The sequence below is a fragment of the Ischnura elegans genome, chromosome 7, assembly GCF_921293095.1.
Source record: "Ischnura elegans chromosome 7, ioIscEleg1.1, whole genome shotgun sequence".
Taxonomy (NCBI): domain Eukaryota; kingdom Metazoa; phylum Arthropoda; class Insecta; order Odonata; family Coenagrionidae; genus Ischnura; species Ischnura elegans.
In genome coordinates this window covers 37,907,522-37,921,917 of record NC_060252.1, presented here as the reverse complement: position 1 = coordinate 37,921,917, position 14,396 = coordinate 37,907,522, and the positions used below count along the sequence as shown (strand labels likewise).

At 38.9% G+C, this 14,396-nt stretch overlaps 1 protein-coding gene across 2 annotated transcripts; it reads right to left on the bottom strand.

Annotated features, from left to right (window-relative positions):
• Positions 1-7,421: 7,421 nt before the first annotated feature.
• Positions 7,422-14,062, bottom strand: LOC124162231. 2 transcript variants are annotated; one of them, XM_046538691.1, is made up of 5 exons: positions 13,154-14,062; positions 11,669-12,232; positions 10,212-10,329; positions 9,166-9,252; positions 7,422-8,479 (listed from the first exon to the last, which is right to left on the bottom strand). In XM_046538691.1, the coding sequence occupies exons 2-5, from the start codon at positions 12,091-12,093 to the stop codon at positions 8,414-8,416; spliced, it is 696 nt and encodes a 231-aa protein (XP_046394647.1). In that variant the 5' UTR covers positions 12,094-12,232; positions 13,154-14,062; the 3' UTR covers positions 7,422-8,413. The 2 variants fall into 2 exon arrangements, with proteins under 2 accessions (XP_046394647.1, XP_046394648.1); XM_046538692.1 differs by having other exon boundaries at positions 11,669-12,126.
• Positions 14,063-14,396: the final 334 nt, after the last annotated feature.

Sequence of the window (14,396 nt, the reverse complement as noted above, 5' to 3'; positions counted from 1 at the left end):
CAAATCCCGACGCTGACAGAGATTTATCAGAGGCTGCCCGAACACTGTTTGAGTACCTTGCGGGCATTTCAAGTGCAGCACTTCGCCCGTCGGATGGGACACTAAGCCGTGGTCCCTAAGGCGCCTTTTCGTCAGGAGTAGGATAATGTCGACACCGGGTTTCTCTCTTGTCGAAAAACTTGAGGCGTACATGTTGAAATTTATTAATTAAGTAATAAAACCGCTTGAGACGACAAATTCGAAAAATAAAAAAATAGACTGTATTACGGCAATTATGTTTTCATGGAAACCATGTTCAAAACCGCACCATTCTTGTATGATAACCATGTAAAACGATAATTAGCATAACACACTTATCACTGCAGACGTCTCACAGCAAAAAAATTCATTCCCCATGCGCATTGAATATTTTACCCAACCCACACGCAGTAAACGTAAATCATGCAAAAACGGATGAACTAACGCTTGACAATATTTACGAGGGGTTTTATTTTTACCAACAAAATTTTAAAATGCCACCGCAACAAAACATAAAGTAATATAAACAACACGATTTACAACCCGCACTCACTCAGTGATTCCACATGAATGCTGATATGGATTGGTGAGGGTAGAGCTCACCCCAGAGTTAGCAGCAGGCTTGCAGGCATGTCATACATTCAGCTCCTTTTTCCGGGCCACTTAAAATTTCGAGGACTTCATCAGCGGGTGTTCTAAAGGCTGTTTTACACGGTACACGGAATTGCGCAATCTGACGTACGTGCGAAGGCGCAATCAAAATTGCGTCGTGTAAAGTGGCGAATTGCTAGAACACATGCGAGAATGCGTGGATGCGAGACGGCAAAATAGCCCCTGTTCTAATTTCGTTCATGCATTCGTGCAATTCCACACCATTTTGGAAATTAATGCTGCTCTAACCTGCGCAATTCTGTGTACCGTGTAAAACGGCCCCTGGGATCTTTCGATCAGCAGCCCTCTCTAACAACTCTTGTTCTCTACCCATCTGGCTATTACGCTCCGCATTTGAACCATAACCTTCCGATTTCCTCCGCAGTAATTGATTCTAGTGATGAGTGGAATGGTGATTTTCCAATCACTTCGTTACCGGTGACTGCTACTCATCAGTAACGGTGATTTTTGAATGTGATTGCGATCACCGAGGAGAATCACTCATAAAAGTCAGCCATGATTTATGGTGCTGCTATTACTGCTATTTTGTCCAATTCCAATGAATGAGCTCTCCGCAAAAGGAACGAATAAACCCATTGAAAATTCTAAAATTGGGCAAAAAATATTTTTGAGGGAATAGTTCTGTTTATGAGTTTTTATTACAATAGGTAAATTTTGTATGGTAAAGGAATTGATAAGTGGCAATAATTAAAATCCCGTCAGCATTTTTTAACATATTTTATAATCAAACCGTTAGCTGTGTATTTCGTAAAGGATGTCTTATTCATCATAAAATATTACTAAGACGTCTTTTATTATACGTAGCATTTCTGCAGTTGGTAGCTGTGGTAGCAGACGAAGCTATCTTTACGGTATTCACAGTGGCAGTGATTTAGAGTATTCGGTGATTTAGTCACCGGCAGTGATCGGCTACTTCTCTTCAATCACAAATAGCGATATATCGCCCATCACTTGGTAGTAGCCAGAACTATCTTCACGGAATCCAGTGATCCAGTTAGAGTGATTTTGAGTACCTATTAAGTTAACGACAGTTACTGCTACTTTTCAGTAACGGTGATTCAATCACATCACCATAGGCGGATCTACGGGGGGAGTACGGGGACACGTGCCCCCCCCCCCCCAAGACCCTTAAAGAAATATGCAAGATTTTTAATACGATCCCATTATCATTGCGTTCGTTTTGTATTAAGGGGTATCCTTCCCAGACGGCACAGGAAGTTTTCGTACCTAAATACGAGGGTGGACAATCAAGATACAAAAATCGCGCTTAGGAAGTTACTTAGAAGGTTTTGTTTCTTTATTTCCTTTAATGACGAAAAAAGATGCTAGAGGACTGGCAAATTCATATGCATCGATAAAATTGTATCTCATCGATAAAACTGTATTCGGTCTGGGACTATTTTCTTTCGCGGGTGGTGCCATCTGGTGCCATCGTGCCATATCCTCCTAGAAAGATCACATGCCTTCACAAGCCGTTGGAGATGGCATGGTTTACGTCACGTCTCACCACATTTCAGGGATTTTTGTGGTTAAGTTTGTGAAAAATAGAGTGTCTGGTAATGGTGAAGTTTCCCTTATTCTTTAATTTCATTCTCTGGGCTACAGAAACGTGTTTGTGAGATATTTTTGTTAAAAATGCTTTCCGTGTGTGTAATGTCGGGATGTAATGGAAACTCCGGGACATGGCTCAAGTTTTTAGCTTTCCAAAAGATCCTGAGTTGAAGAAGAAGTGCATTTGGGCGATAAGAAGAAAACATTTCACCCCTACGAAAAACTGTGAGGTATGTACTCTTTCTCGCTGTAATTATTTGGATGTAATTTTAAGTTAGAAGTGGCTTCGGGATGTTGATGCATCAACATCCCGAACTATTCAGTACTGAAGTACTATAGCACTATTCAGTACTAAAAATGGTGATTCAAAATATTGTAGCAGCAATTCTTTTGAAAATTCTTGCATTTTAGTTGTCTTTTTTGTATTAATTCATTCGGTAAACGTGTGGTTAAAGGAGAAACTAGGAATAAGCTGCCAAGTTTATAGGATCGAGTATTGCTTCTTAGCTTGCCCTATGGCGTATTACACGTCGGCTTTCATAATTTCAAATTATCTTATGCTATAGTTTAAAACAATAAAAATATCAGGCATAAAAATATTTACTATATTTACGAGCCTAGTAATTTGATTTCTCATGCAGAAATACCAAAAATTGGAAATTATTTGACCTAATAAGTTACATGGTATTTTATTATTTATTAATTTTAGGTGTGTGAGCTTCACATCGCACCTTGTGATATCAGAAAATAATCTGTGGCCTTGGACGAGAAGACGAGGAGAAAATTCTTGCTGAATTGAAGGTGCCCAGATTGGAGGAAGGTACCATTGCTTCACTGTTACCTGTCGCCAAGAAGACAGACATTGTGGCAGAAGTGACATATTTGTGGATGTGGATTTGATTTGTGCAAGTTGGTGCAGTGATAGTGGACGTTCATCGGAGAAAGTATTGACGATAGTTTGTATGTATCGACCAGTCCTCTTTTAAATAATTTTCTATTCGAAAGAGAATAAGAGTAATTGTTTCGCTAAATTAGATGTGGGATAGAAGAGAAAATTGGAAATATTATTGTGGTTGACAATAGAAAATACATAATATATGTATTGTATTTCTGTGGGTTTTTTCTTTCCTGCCTCTTTAAAATTTCTTGCGGTGGTGACTTCATGCAAAGTAAGTATAAAATCGGAGGTGTGATCTAAGAGATGCCATGTTTTATTTTACAAGTGTTTATGCTGGTGATTTGGCAGGACTTTCATATTTTTAATAGGTTGATACATTTACTGCAGTGACCTAGGGACTTTTACTCATACCAAATAATTTTTCAAATACTTTAGCGCCTGATATGGGTAAGTTTAAGTAGCTGAGACTGAACTATACGTTAATTTTTGCTTGCATTTTGATGAATTCGATCATACTAATAGCAGATGTGTCAGCAATCCTGTTTCATCGGCAATTTTTATTTAAAAATTTTATTTCGTCAGGCTTTAGGGTAAGCTTTTTAATGCTCGTGGGCTATGTGATGTCTTATTTAGTGTCAAAATTAATAAGAATTTACTCTCATTAACATCTCAAGGTTTCCAAGTAAGTACGAGCCACTTAACAATGCTGGATGCTGGGGGTGCGTGAATTAGCCATGAGAATCTCATTTTTCGCAGAGTTATTTAAGTGGCCGAGTGAGTTTTGTAAGTTCTCAATGGGTAAATAATACTATATCATGAATTCTAATTACCATGAAAAACTCACAACCGACAAAAACTTTGTCGGTCGTGAGTCTTTCATGGTAATTAGAATTCATGATATGGTGTTATTTACCTATTGAGAACTTACAATTCATAATGATTCGTATCAAGGTTCTCGCTACGGTCGGTAGCTATCGATTGTGTTGCGTTCGATACATTTTTCGATCGTGCGAGTTACGATATATCTAATTTCGACCTAATCGATTGAGATTAGCCTGAGTGCCGTGTTCCTGCGCGCTTCGTATCCAATCGTACGTGCTTAGTAGCGGACATTCACATGCTGCGTACGCGCTTCGTCGACAGGCCGCGAACGGAAATTATCCATTGACGAAAAGCGACGGAGCGGCATAGTATCCCCTTAGTCAATGGGTACTATGTACATACGAATTAGATACGGAGGGTTCTGTGCCGTCTGGGTTGTGCCTCCCCCCAGAACAAAATCCTTGATACGGCCTTGCTTGTGCCCCCCCCCCCCCCCAGAAAGAAATCCTGAATCCGCCCCTGCACATCACTTATTGATTCATTCAAATTATAAATCCATAGATAGTATCTCTCGACATGGCCATGTGCTACGAGGCTGACTACTGGCAATTCATAGAACTACGTCATTGTCACTGTCGATATTTATTTACTTTTATTCACATACCACCGAATACAGCCCATATGGGCCATTTTACATCGGTATGTTCCGCCAAATATAACTATTACAAATGCACGAACAACTATGTAAACTTACACCACTAAATTAGCAACGGGTTCAGTTTTTATCTTCACTATTACTATCCTTTCATTAAACTTCAGGTAGTTTTTCGCACGCATCCCGGCGATCTTTCTACGAATTGTCCCTATAGCATACTGTACTCCAGCATTACAATTTAGCTATCCTGTGTGTATCATTCTGTAGCTTCCACTCCAAAAGTCTCCTTGATGCCACTTCATTTCACTGAAGCCTAATACGTCGAGGTTCTTTTTTCGCATCTCTCCCATCAAGTTTGCTAGCCTACCGCAGGCACGAAGGGATCTAACGTACCATGACTCGGCAAGTTCAGAATGAAATACAAATACACATAAAGCTAAGGCAATGAAGATAAACAGTTGTTGAGCCAATACTCACGACTGTCAGCAATACTAAGGGCTCATCCCCGTAGATATTGATTCTTTATGTTTGAGTTTTCCTGATCACCATAAATCACAAGATCAGCAACGAGCACAAATACGAACAACTTCTCTTTCACAGATATTCATCACGTGCACATCACATACTATTGAGGACTTCCGTTCACCGGAAGTTGACCTTTCTTTGTCTATCGTTTTATTAATTGCCACTGCAGTCGCTATTCGAAAAAATTGCCTAGCGCCTCATGCGCCTTGAATATCTTCAAGGGCATAAATGTTGTAAACTAATAAGAATACAGGCATCCCCCGAGTTACGTATGTCTCGACTTACGTAAATCCGTACTTACGTAAGCGATAACCGTATTTCAAATGATTACGTTAATTTTCGAATGCGAGCGCGAAGAAGTAGATATTCGCTCGTACAACCAATGGTAGAAAAAATATCGAATAGTTATAGAGTTTTTTACGTGCTAAAAATAACAAAGTGACCCATTTTTGTCATTCCTCGAAGGAAATTTCATTAATTTCTGTAGAAAAATCGCTCATAAATCCCAAGTCAGCAATCAACGTGAAAATTTGCAGTTCTAGCGATGGATGTGGTGGCGTATGTGGTTGCGCTCATTCCTGTACGATACAACTTGTTATACAGCAATCTCTGAAGCGCCAACGCAAAGGTTCGACTTACGTAAATTTCGACTTACGCATAGTCTGCCGGAACGCATCTCTTACGTAACTCGGGGGATGCCTGTATATAACGTTTACTAATAAAGGGCATATATATTGCATAGTCATATAAACTCTTCGTTCAAGGGGTACCGCAGGGAACTGATGAAGGGCAAGGATGGCTTGGCAAAGGAGGACCTGCAACATATTCATACATATTCAAAGTCGGTCGCACCTTGTGCACATAAGCCAACATAAGCTGATCGCTAAAGACATCAGGTGAGAGGCGATTGAAACTAGGTAGACGCCGCGCAATTCTTTATCATGGCATGTCCCATGATGAGCCCAACAATTTTACAGACTCATTCCCCCCTCAGTTATGATCCTGGGCACACCCTTGCTGCGTGAGCCACTATTAGCGAAACCATGATTTGCTGTTCCTACAGAAATGGAAGAATATTCTATAAGTAAAAATATTCAAATATATTTTTTTGTAATTCTCAAGAGCAATAGGTATTGATAAATTTTCCGAGCGACAGAAAGGGTTTTTTGGACATTTCTCGCGCATTCCCCGCTAGTTCTTCCTCCGTTTTTTCCTAGCATCATTTTCCCCTCTCTTACTCTCAGAGCCGGCCCAAGGCAAAATACTTACCCGGGTAAACTGCTGTTTGCTGCTCATCCAACAGAGGTTTGGTATGGAATACCACCCAATTAAACAGGTGTGTTTTTTGCCCGGATTTATCGGCCCTTACGTACTTACTCTATATTCCGTTTACTTTCTTATTCACGTTGTTCCATCTCCTCCCTCTGCTCTATCTCCTTATTATCCCCCAGAACAGTTAAAAATTTCCATTCCATTTTCACAATTTCCATTTCCAGTTTCCATTCCAGTGCTGCTCAAATGATACTTGAGGCAGATATAAGATTTTCTGAGATCAAGGAAGGGAAATTAATTTTGTAAATGTAATTTTTTGTACTTGCTATCCCACGGTCACTGCCATTAACTTGCTCAAGGAGTATGTCAAACACTGCATAAAGCCGTGAAATTAATTAATGTATCATAAAGAAATGGAAATCTTTTCTTTAAAAAGGTTTTGAAATTCAGATCAAGTCTTAAAAAACTATATTTAAAATCTAGATTCAATGCGTTATGTAGAGGACGTAACACCTACTTAGATCTAGATTTTTTATGGATGTAGACAAGTATCTGTTTTAAATCTTGATTTAATCCTTTCTTGATTTGCAGGGATACGACCAGGGTTATATTTTTTTAACATATGCAACACAAATTAAAGTATTCATTCACAGTATTATTAGCACCACAATTGATAATGATTCTTTAGACAGATTTTTTGCCAAGATACCAAGAACCGGTTACAGCACCGTAGGTGCGGGAAAAATACACATATTTGCTACTTGTAAATAATAAATTATTGTTATTAATTATGCCAATTATCGCAGACTAACGTGCACGAAACCTTTACCTATTCTCTTTTTCTGTTCATTATGAATTTTTCTACCCCCTAAAGCTCTTCGCGGAATACATATTTACTTTATTATTTAGCTAGGGAGCACCGAGTAGGTTGCAGAGTGTATGGTTAAACTTTTAAATGACATAGATGATTCATATTGAAATTATTTTATTTTTAACATAATTCAATAATCAGTGAATGACTAGACATTACTTCCATTTACAATAGTCGTGATATACCATAAGAGAAAGTTTATTACATATGTACGCATTTTCCATCAATTCAAGTGTAAACTCGTTTACAATCAAATCATCGAAATATTTAATTTAAAATAATCGTATCCAGTTGTTTCTCAATAAAATAGACCATCTCTCTCTCTCTTGGGATCCGAGGATAGCTGGAATTCCTGCATAAACACAGCTTGTTTTGTTTGTTTAATTTTCACAATGAGGGCGCTTATCAATCTACACTCAAAGTAGAAAATGGGCACACTTTAATATATGAAGAGTGAAGCGAGACCCTCCAAAACAACTGAATTACTATATTCAGTTGATTTCGTAAAATTAGGACCAAATATATTACATTACATTATATATTCGTATGTGTCCCAATGCAAATAAAAGATGAACATTTATAACTAGATTCTTTTGGGAAAGATAAAGGAATTAATTCGATAGTTACGGACATGTATCATCTTAAATGTTAAATTATTATGAGATTTTATTAAGATGACTAGGAACAGCACTCTGACTTAGCATCATATACTCTACAATTTTATTATGAAAATCGACTAGTTTATTACTTCATGACGCACCACCATGTGATAATCTGATCGTTCTACTAGGTGAGACGCAACACAATCTTCTGAGTAGAGGCTCGATTGTGAACAGCTTTATGAAAAGAACATGGGGATAGGACTTTTCAGGTGTTTTTTCCACAAAATTTGAAATTTTTATCTTTTCAGAGATATCGCGTACGACAAAATCATCTGTAATTCTTCACAATTAATAGCGTTTTCGTGCTGAAAAATTACGAACTAGGAACGAAAAAAATTGCGTATACATTTTAAAATCTCACAAGAAAAAATTATCAGAAAAATATAAATCACCGAAGAGACACTTCTGTAACTCAGATCGTTCATGAAGCTTTTCCTTTTTGACTTAATAACACCCGCGACAAGTTTTCAGAATTCGCCGCGATACGGCTGCAGAATCCCACAAGGATACACAATCTCTGAGTCCCGATAGCCCTGAAAAATAAAAACGATTTCTCTTTTAAAAAATGTATCATGCATCTTATTTTTTAAGCGCCCCGCCGTATCAGTAGTTGAATGGAGTATTCATTTTTAAACGTGGCAGACTAATTTCAGGTGAGCAAGATTACCTTTAAGATTAAGCATCGATAAAGGGCATTGGAAAATAAATTCACTTCGTTAAATACAATCGATCGTTTTCAATAACCAGAACTCATTGATATTATTCCACATTTTCAGAGAATACCAAGCAGACAGTGGCGGATCCAGAGGGGAGCTAGGGGGCTATAGGGGTATATATATCCAATTTATACCACAAACATTGGTAATTTAGATCAGTTATCAAATATAAATAGGAGAAGAGTACCCCCTAGCTCACTGCCAACACAGCCCTTACCATGCCAATTTTCTTTTGTATTTTATTTTGCTTTTTTGTATAAAATAAAAATGAATCCAAATGGGTGTCATGAAAATGACACAAAACTTTGTGCCATGAACAAAAGCTTTCTGTTATTGAAACCAAGATGATAAATTATGTGAATGAAATATATCTCCCTGAGACAATTAAGATATTTACTATCATTTTCATGTTTTCCAAGAATATACATTTCAATTGTTTATCATGAGTGGTGAGAATAGCCAGGTGACCCATGCGGGCTTTCCATTGCGACACTTTATCTTACGTTTTCATATACGCCGCGCCACCTGATTACATCGCTTTGTCCGTTGATCATACTCTCTCTTTCACCGGTGTGTTCTTGGCTGTCCAACTGTAAATAAATTTAAAGAATTCGATCATCAGATCACAGCATCAATTTCATAATACATTATATAGCTGTAATTTTCCGACTATGTAAGCTTCTTCCCTTTTCGATTCAAATAATATGCACATATTCTCATGTAAGCGAAAATTATTGAGCCTTATTGTAATTGATTGCATTCTGCATATCATTATTGTCAAAATCTGGAGGACATTGAATAAACAAACTCACGGAACGCCAAAGTTGACTCATGTAGAAGGAAACTAAAATTTTTATGCTCAATACTTTTTAAAATATCTAGTATTATTGAATTGCATATCTGGTAAATTTCGGATATAACTGTACAATGGTCACGGAATATATAGGAGACCTTTTTTCAACATTTACCTATATCTGAAATATGAAAGCTTTGCATTATTTTCTCGGATGCACATTTCTTTTATACGAGACACGGATAAAATTACACGGATTTACTTAAATTTGCAGCATGAATTTTGTTCGTCCAAATATTTTATTTTGTATATATATTTTTTTAGATCACGAGATGTGGGTCAATTTCCTCGTGATCTAAAAAAAATATATATATATATATAATAAGGGGTCGTGAAGCATAAAGTTTGAATTTTATTTTGTATTAAGCGCTATAAATTCCAAGATATTTTGTATTGCCAATATTGTCGCTATGATGTGGATTTTTTCTTGCTATAACCGACCAGTAGATATTATGCATCAGTGGCGACCTTGTGGAGGAAAAGATGACGGAAAATGGTAGTCATCGTACGGTGAGACAAGCTTATTGCGTCGAATAGTTTAATAGTTAAACCAGCGTTACAGGCGTTGCCCAAATAATCACCGATGCCATGGATCCTTTTATTAGAAAATGTTCAAAGAAATAAATATGCTCCCCTAAGATTACACACAAAACATCGCTAAGCGTATGATTTCATTCATCATCCGGAAGATCTCACCTTTGAGGCATAGTTTCCCAGCGTTATGTGGCACCCGGCATCTCGGAGAACTCCTTGCAGTTGTGTTATGTACTCTATTGCTCTGTGAAGAGTTTTGACTTTTGATACTCGCTTTCCCCTGAAAAAATAATATATTTAAAACTTAAGAATTAGGGAAATATGAAACGGTGGACTGCGAGAAATTATTTACACCATTTAATTTATAATTCACCGCACTTCCGGTTTTTGAGGATTTTGATTATATGTACGAAATGTAAAAGTTAAAGTGTAAGACAAGTAACGATCAAAGAATATAAAAGCTTAGAATCAATGGCAAACATTATGTGGCTACATTTCAGGACATTTCCACCCCTATTTAACATTTTTCTCCATATTATCACCAAACCGCACATGAAAAACAAATTCCCGATAATATTTCAATAGTTTTGCATTTAGGGCCGTAATATTGGAGCATCCAGTTAAATAATGGTCTCGAATAATTTATTTCCTCTTTAATAAGCTATCGCGTTACACATTATTTGGAAGTCGCCGATTGTGAGCTTTGGAAATGAACGTATCGTGAGTTAAAGCTATCATCACTAACGGTTCCGACAAAGGAGATAGGGAAAGGTCCATAAGAGGGAGCTATGGAAGGCCCTAAGCACTTTTGATTCGTCTGAAACCAATAGCAGTTAATGACTCAGCATTTAAAAATCAATGTAAACTTTTCAAAAAAATTTACATCAGAGAGAGGAAGCGTGAAAACTACATTTCTCCGAAATCTTCAAATTTAAATTTGATTACTTGACCCGACTGTGCATAACCTGAAGAGGACATGTGACTCCCGATCTGTCAGTCTTTTCTCATTGCGTATTTCAGGATAAAAATTTCAGATATAATTTTACAATTGTCAGGGCATATGTAGGATAACTTTTTCAACATTCACCTACATCTCAAATATGAAAATTTCACATTATTTTCTCGGATGCACTTTTCATATATTCGAGACACAGATAAAAAGTACACGGATTTGCTCATTACACCCTATTAATTTCAACATGATGTCGTAATGTTAAATCGAAAAAACGTTGTAGATTTTACACAGATAACTTTCATCTCGGCCAGTTTCGTCGAGATTAAAGTTATCTATATGAAATCTAATTTTTTTTCAATATAATGTGATGAAATTCACGTAGGCACACCTCAAACTATCCATTTTATGGTATTGTTAGTTATAAACATCTAATGCGTCGGGGAAAATACAAAATACGGCCGAGCGGAAGTTATAAGATGTCATCTTATTTGCCACCATCCCTGGCCGTTATTTTAATATACGTGATAGGTAAAAAGAAACTCAATGGATAAAAAACAACAATACAATATTTTTTGTGAAATAAAAATACAGGTCTCAATATTAAGATTTGGAGTGAATTCGAAATTTTGAAGATTATCTTAACGAGGGAATGAATTTTAGATACCTCTCCACGCTCCCTCCCGAAGACAGCACCTCGGGCGGCACAGCCCTCCTCAGCCGCAAGAAAGCCCCGTTGACCGCTTCAACCCTCCGCCTCTCGCGAGCGTTCCTGCGCGCCACTGCCGTCGGCGCCTTCTCCCGGTGGGGGACGTGGCGGTAGGGCGCTGTTCGCTTCGGACGGGGCCTCCGACGAATCCAAGCCTCGCCTCCCCCCGGGGTCACCCTGGCTCCCGCAGACGGCGTCCCCTGCGAATCGACGAACCCGACGCAACCTCCCTCCGCCGGGACGGCTGGAGTCGGCGACCACTGATGGGAGGGCAGAGCACCGAGGGACCGAGAACCCCGCAGGCCTTCTGCGTGAGCTGGCGACTCCACCATCACAGTCCCGGTCCTGGGTTGACCTCCTGTCCCATGACTTTGTCGGTTCATCCGGAGTAACTATCGGAGTAGTGTCACGTGCTCCTACCCCCGTGGAAACAAATTCATCAACGCCACAAGAACAAAGATGATATTGCCACTTGAGCTACCAGGAGTATCCTAATAATTTCGTACTCAATCGATGTGCGACCTGAAGGGAGAAATAAAAATACGTGTCTGGATGGAAAGAATTGGAATGAATTCATAATTATGAATGTTGTCTAAAGGAGGGGATAGATTTTAGATTCCTTTTTTCCCGAAGTTCAAGTAAAGAGGGGGAAATTTTTAGGGAGAATTCATCCTGAGGTGCGTTTAAAAAAATATTCACTTTACACTCTTTTCTCTTTCTCCTGTAGTAGGCACTAAAATGACCTGCCTTTGTGAGCCTATCGCAATTTCATAATTCTTACCACTGTTTGAATTTAAACTACCTGATATTTAAGTCAACTTGTGCGGATAAACTCCTTCGTTGAACATTTAACATAAGTGAATTCACCGCTTATCTTACTCAGGCAAATCGTCAAGGATGCACGATTAACACTTGATGAACGCGTATGTGAACGGTATAAATACGGTGTAACCACTTTCAAATACCAACTGCGTTTTCACTAAATTTGCATAAAAACGCTGAAACTTCATCTAGCCCTTCATTGCAATCACAAAATGGAACCCTTAATTAGGCTCGATGATGGTTTGATGCGATAAAAACCTCGTAATTCCATTAAGGATTACAACAAATAAATCGCTAATACTGGCAATGATACGTTCAATGGTGTCAGGCTCAACTTTGTGGAAGTTGAAGTTCACAAATGAAAAAACGACTTCGTTTTCTTCCACTAATTTATTTTGACGGTACGACATGTTTCGACCTTGAGCGGTCGTACGCGAGTACTCGTAAATGACCGCTCAAGGTCGAAACATGTCGTACCGTCAAAATAAATTAGTGGAAGAAAACAAAGTCGTTTTTTCATTTGTGAACTGGCAATGATCGTGATGATTTCAACTCAATTAAAAAAGCAAACCAGTGATAACAAAAAACCTCCTACAATACTCCACAAGAGTAGTTCCTCACCCTCTAATGCCTACAGCAATCGTGTCTCAAGAGCTCCTCAGCTACATCGTAAAAAGAGAATCCTCCAATATCAGTCGTGGGTGCCCTTTAAATTCAAGTCCGATCTATCTAGTCCAGGCGACGTCAATCTGGTACGGAGACTTCGACGGGCGAAGGACGCGTGCTTCTTGTTGGCTGTCAGGTAGGGTTCTGATTGTTTACCGTCGCGTGCCCTGCGCTCGAGAGGAGGCTATCATAGCTCTGACCCGTGAAAAAAAAAGAAGTAACAAATTTTGTTTCCACCCGCAACTCTTCCGAACTCATCCAACTATCAGCCCCGCATGGCTAGGATAAGCGGGACTCGTCATCGCGTTAAAAAAAACCTATCGCTTATCCCTCCCTCACTCCTTCGCTGCGTTTAACGCCCCGGCATATACTCCGCCTGTAACCCGCATGGACCCCGGGCAGACATCGACCTGAGGTCGCACCTGCCCTCTTCCCCCTTGCAGTAACCCATTTCACTCTCACCTGGAAAATCAACCCGCGGATGTTCCTCGACTGTACACTTCACAAATCACCTTCCACCGATTAGCGGCCGAATTTATTTATTTTTTCTAACAGGCCGGCTGTCTAGCCGGGGCACCGTTTTCTTCCCATAAAACACCTATCTCGCAGTTTTCATTCTCGTCCAAGGCTTGTCGGTTCTATTTTAAGGAAGTTTGAAATTCGTAAAAATAAGTTGGCTAATAAATGCTCGCTAATACCACTTTCATTTTTTACTATATTTCAGTCTCACAGGTTCTAAGCCGGAGTGAAGTAATGAACACGATGTAAAAAAGGAGAAAAGGAAAAGAAATGAGTGGCATTGTAGCGTCATCATTCTGTAAATAGTAACATACATTGGGCATCAATAGTAAATACCAGCATGGGCGTACCCAGCGAGGGGCAGGGGGGGGGGGGGGGCAGCTGCCCCTAGAAGCAAAAATTGCAAGTCTTTAAGAAAAATCAGTACTGCATTGAAACTAAAGTATTCAACAAATTTTCTTTAAACCCACGAAAAATGATATGTATTAGTGTAAGATATGTAACTAAAATAAAACTATTTTTTTCAAGGAAATAATCTCATAAACTAATGCCACAACTTGTCTTGCCTCCCCCCCCCCCCCCCTAGACCATCGCTTGCCACCCTAGTTATGATCCTGGGTACGCTCTTGAATACCTATCTACGTGAGATGCACAACCATGTATGTAAAGACTTTCATGT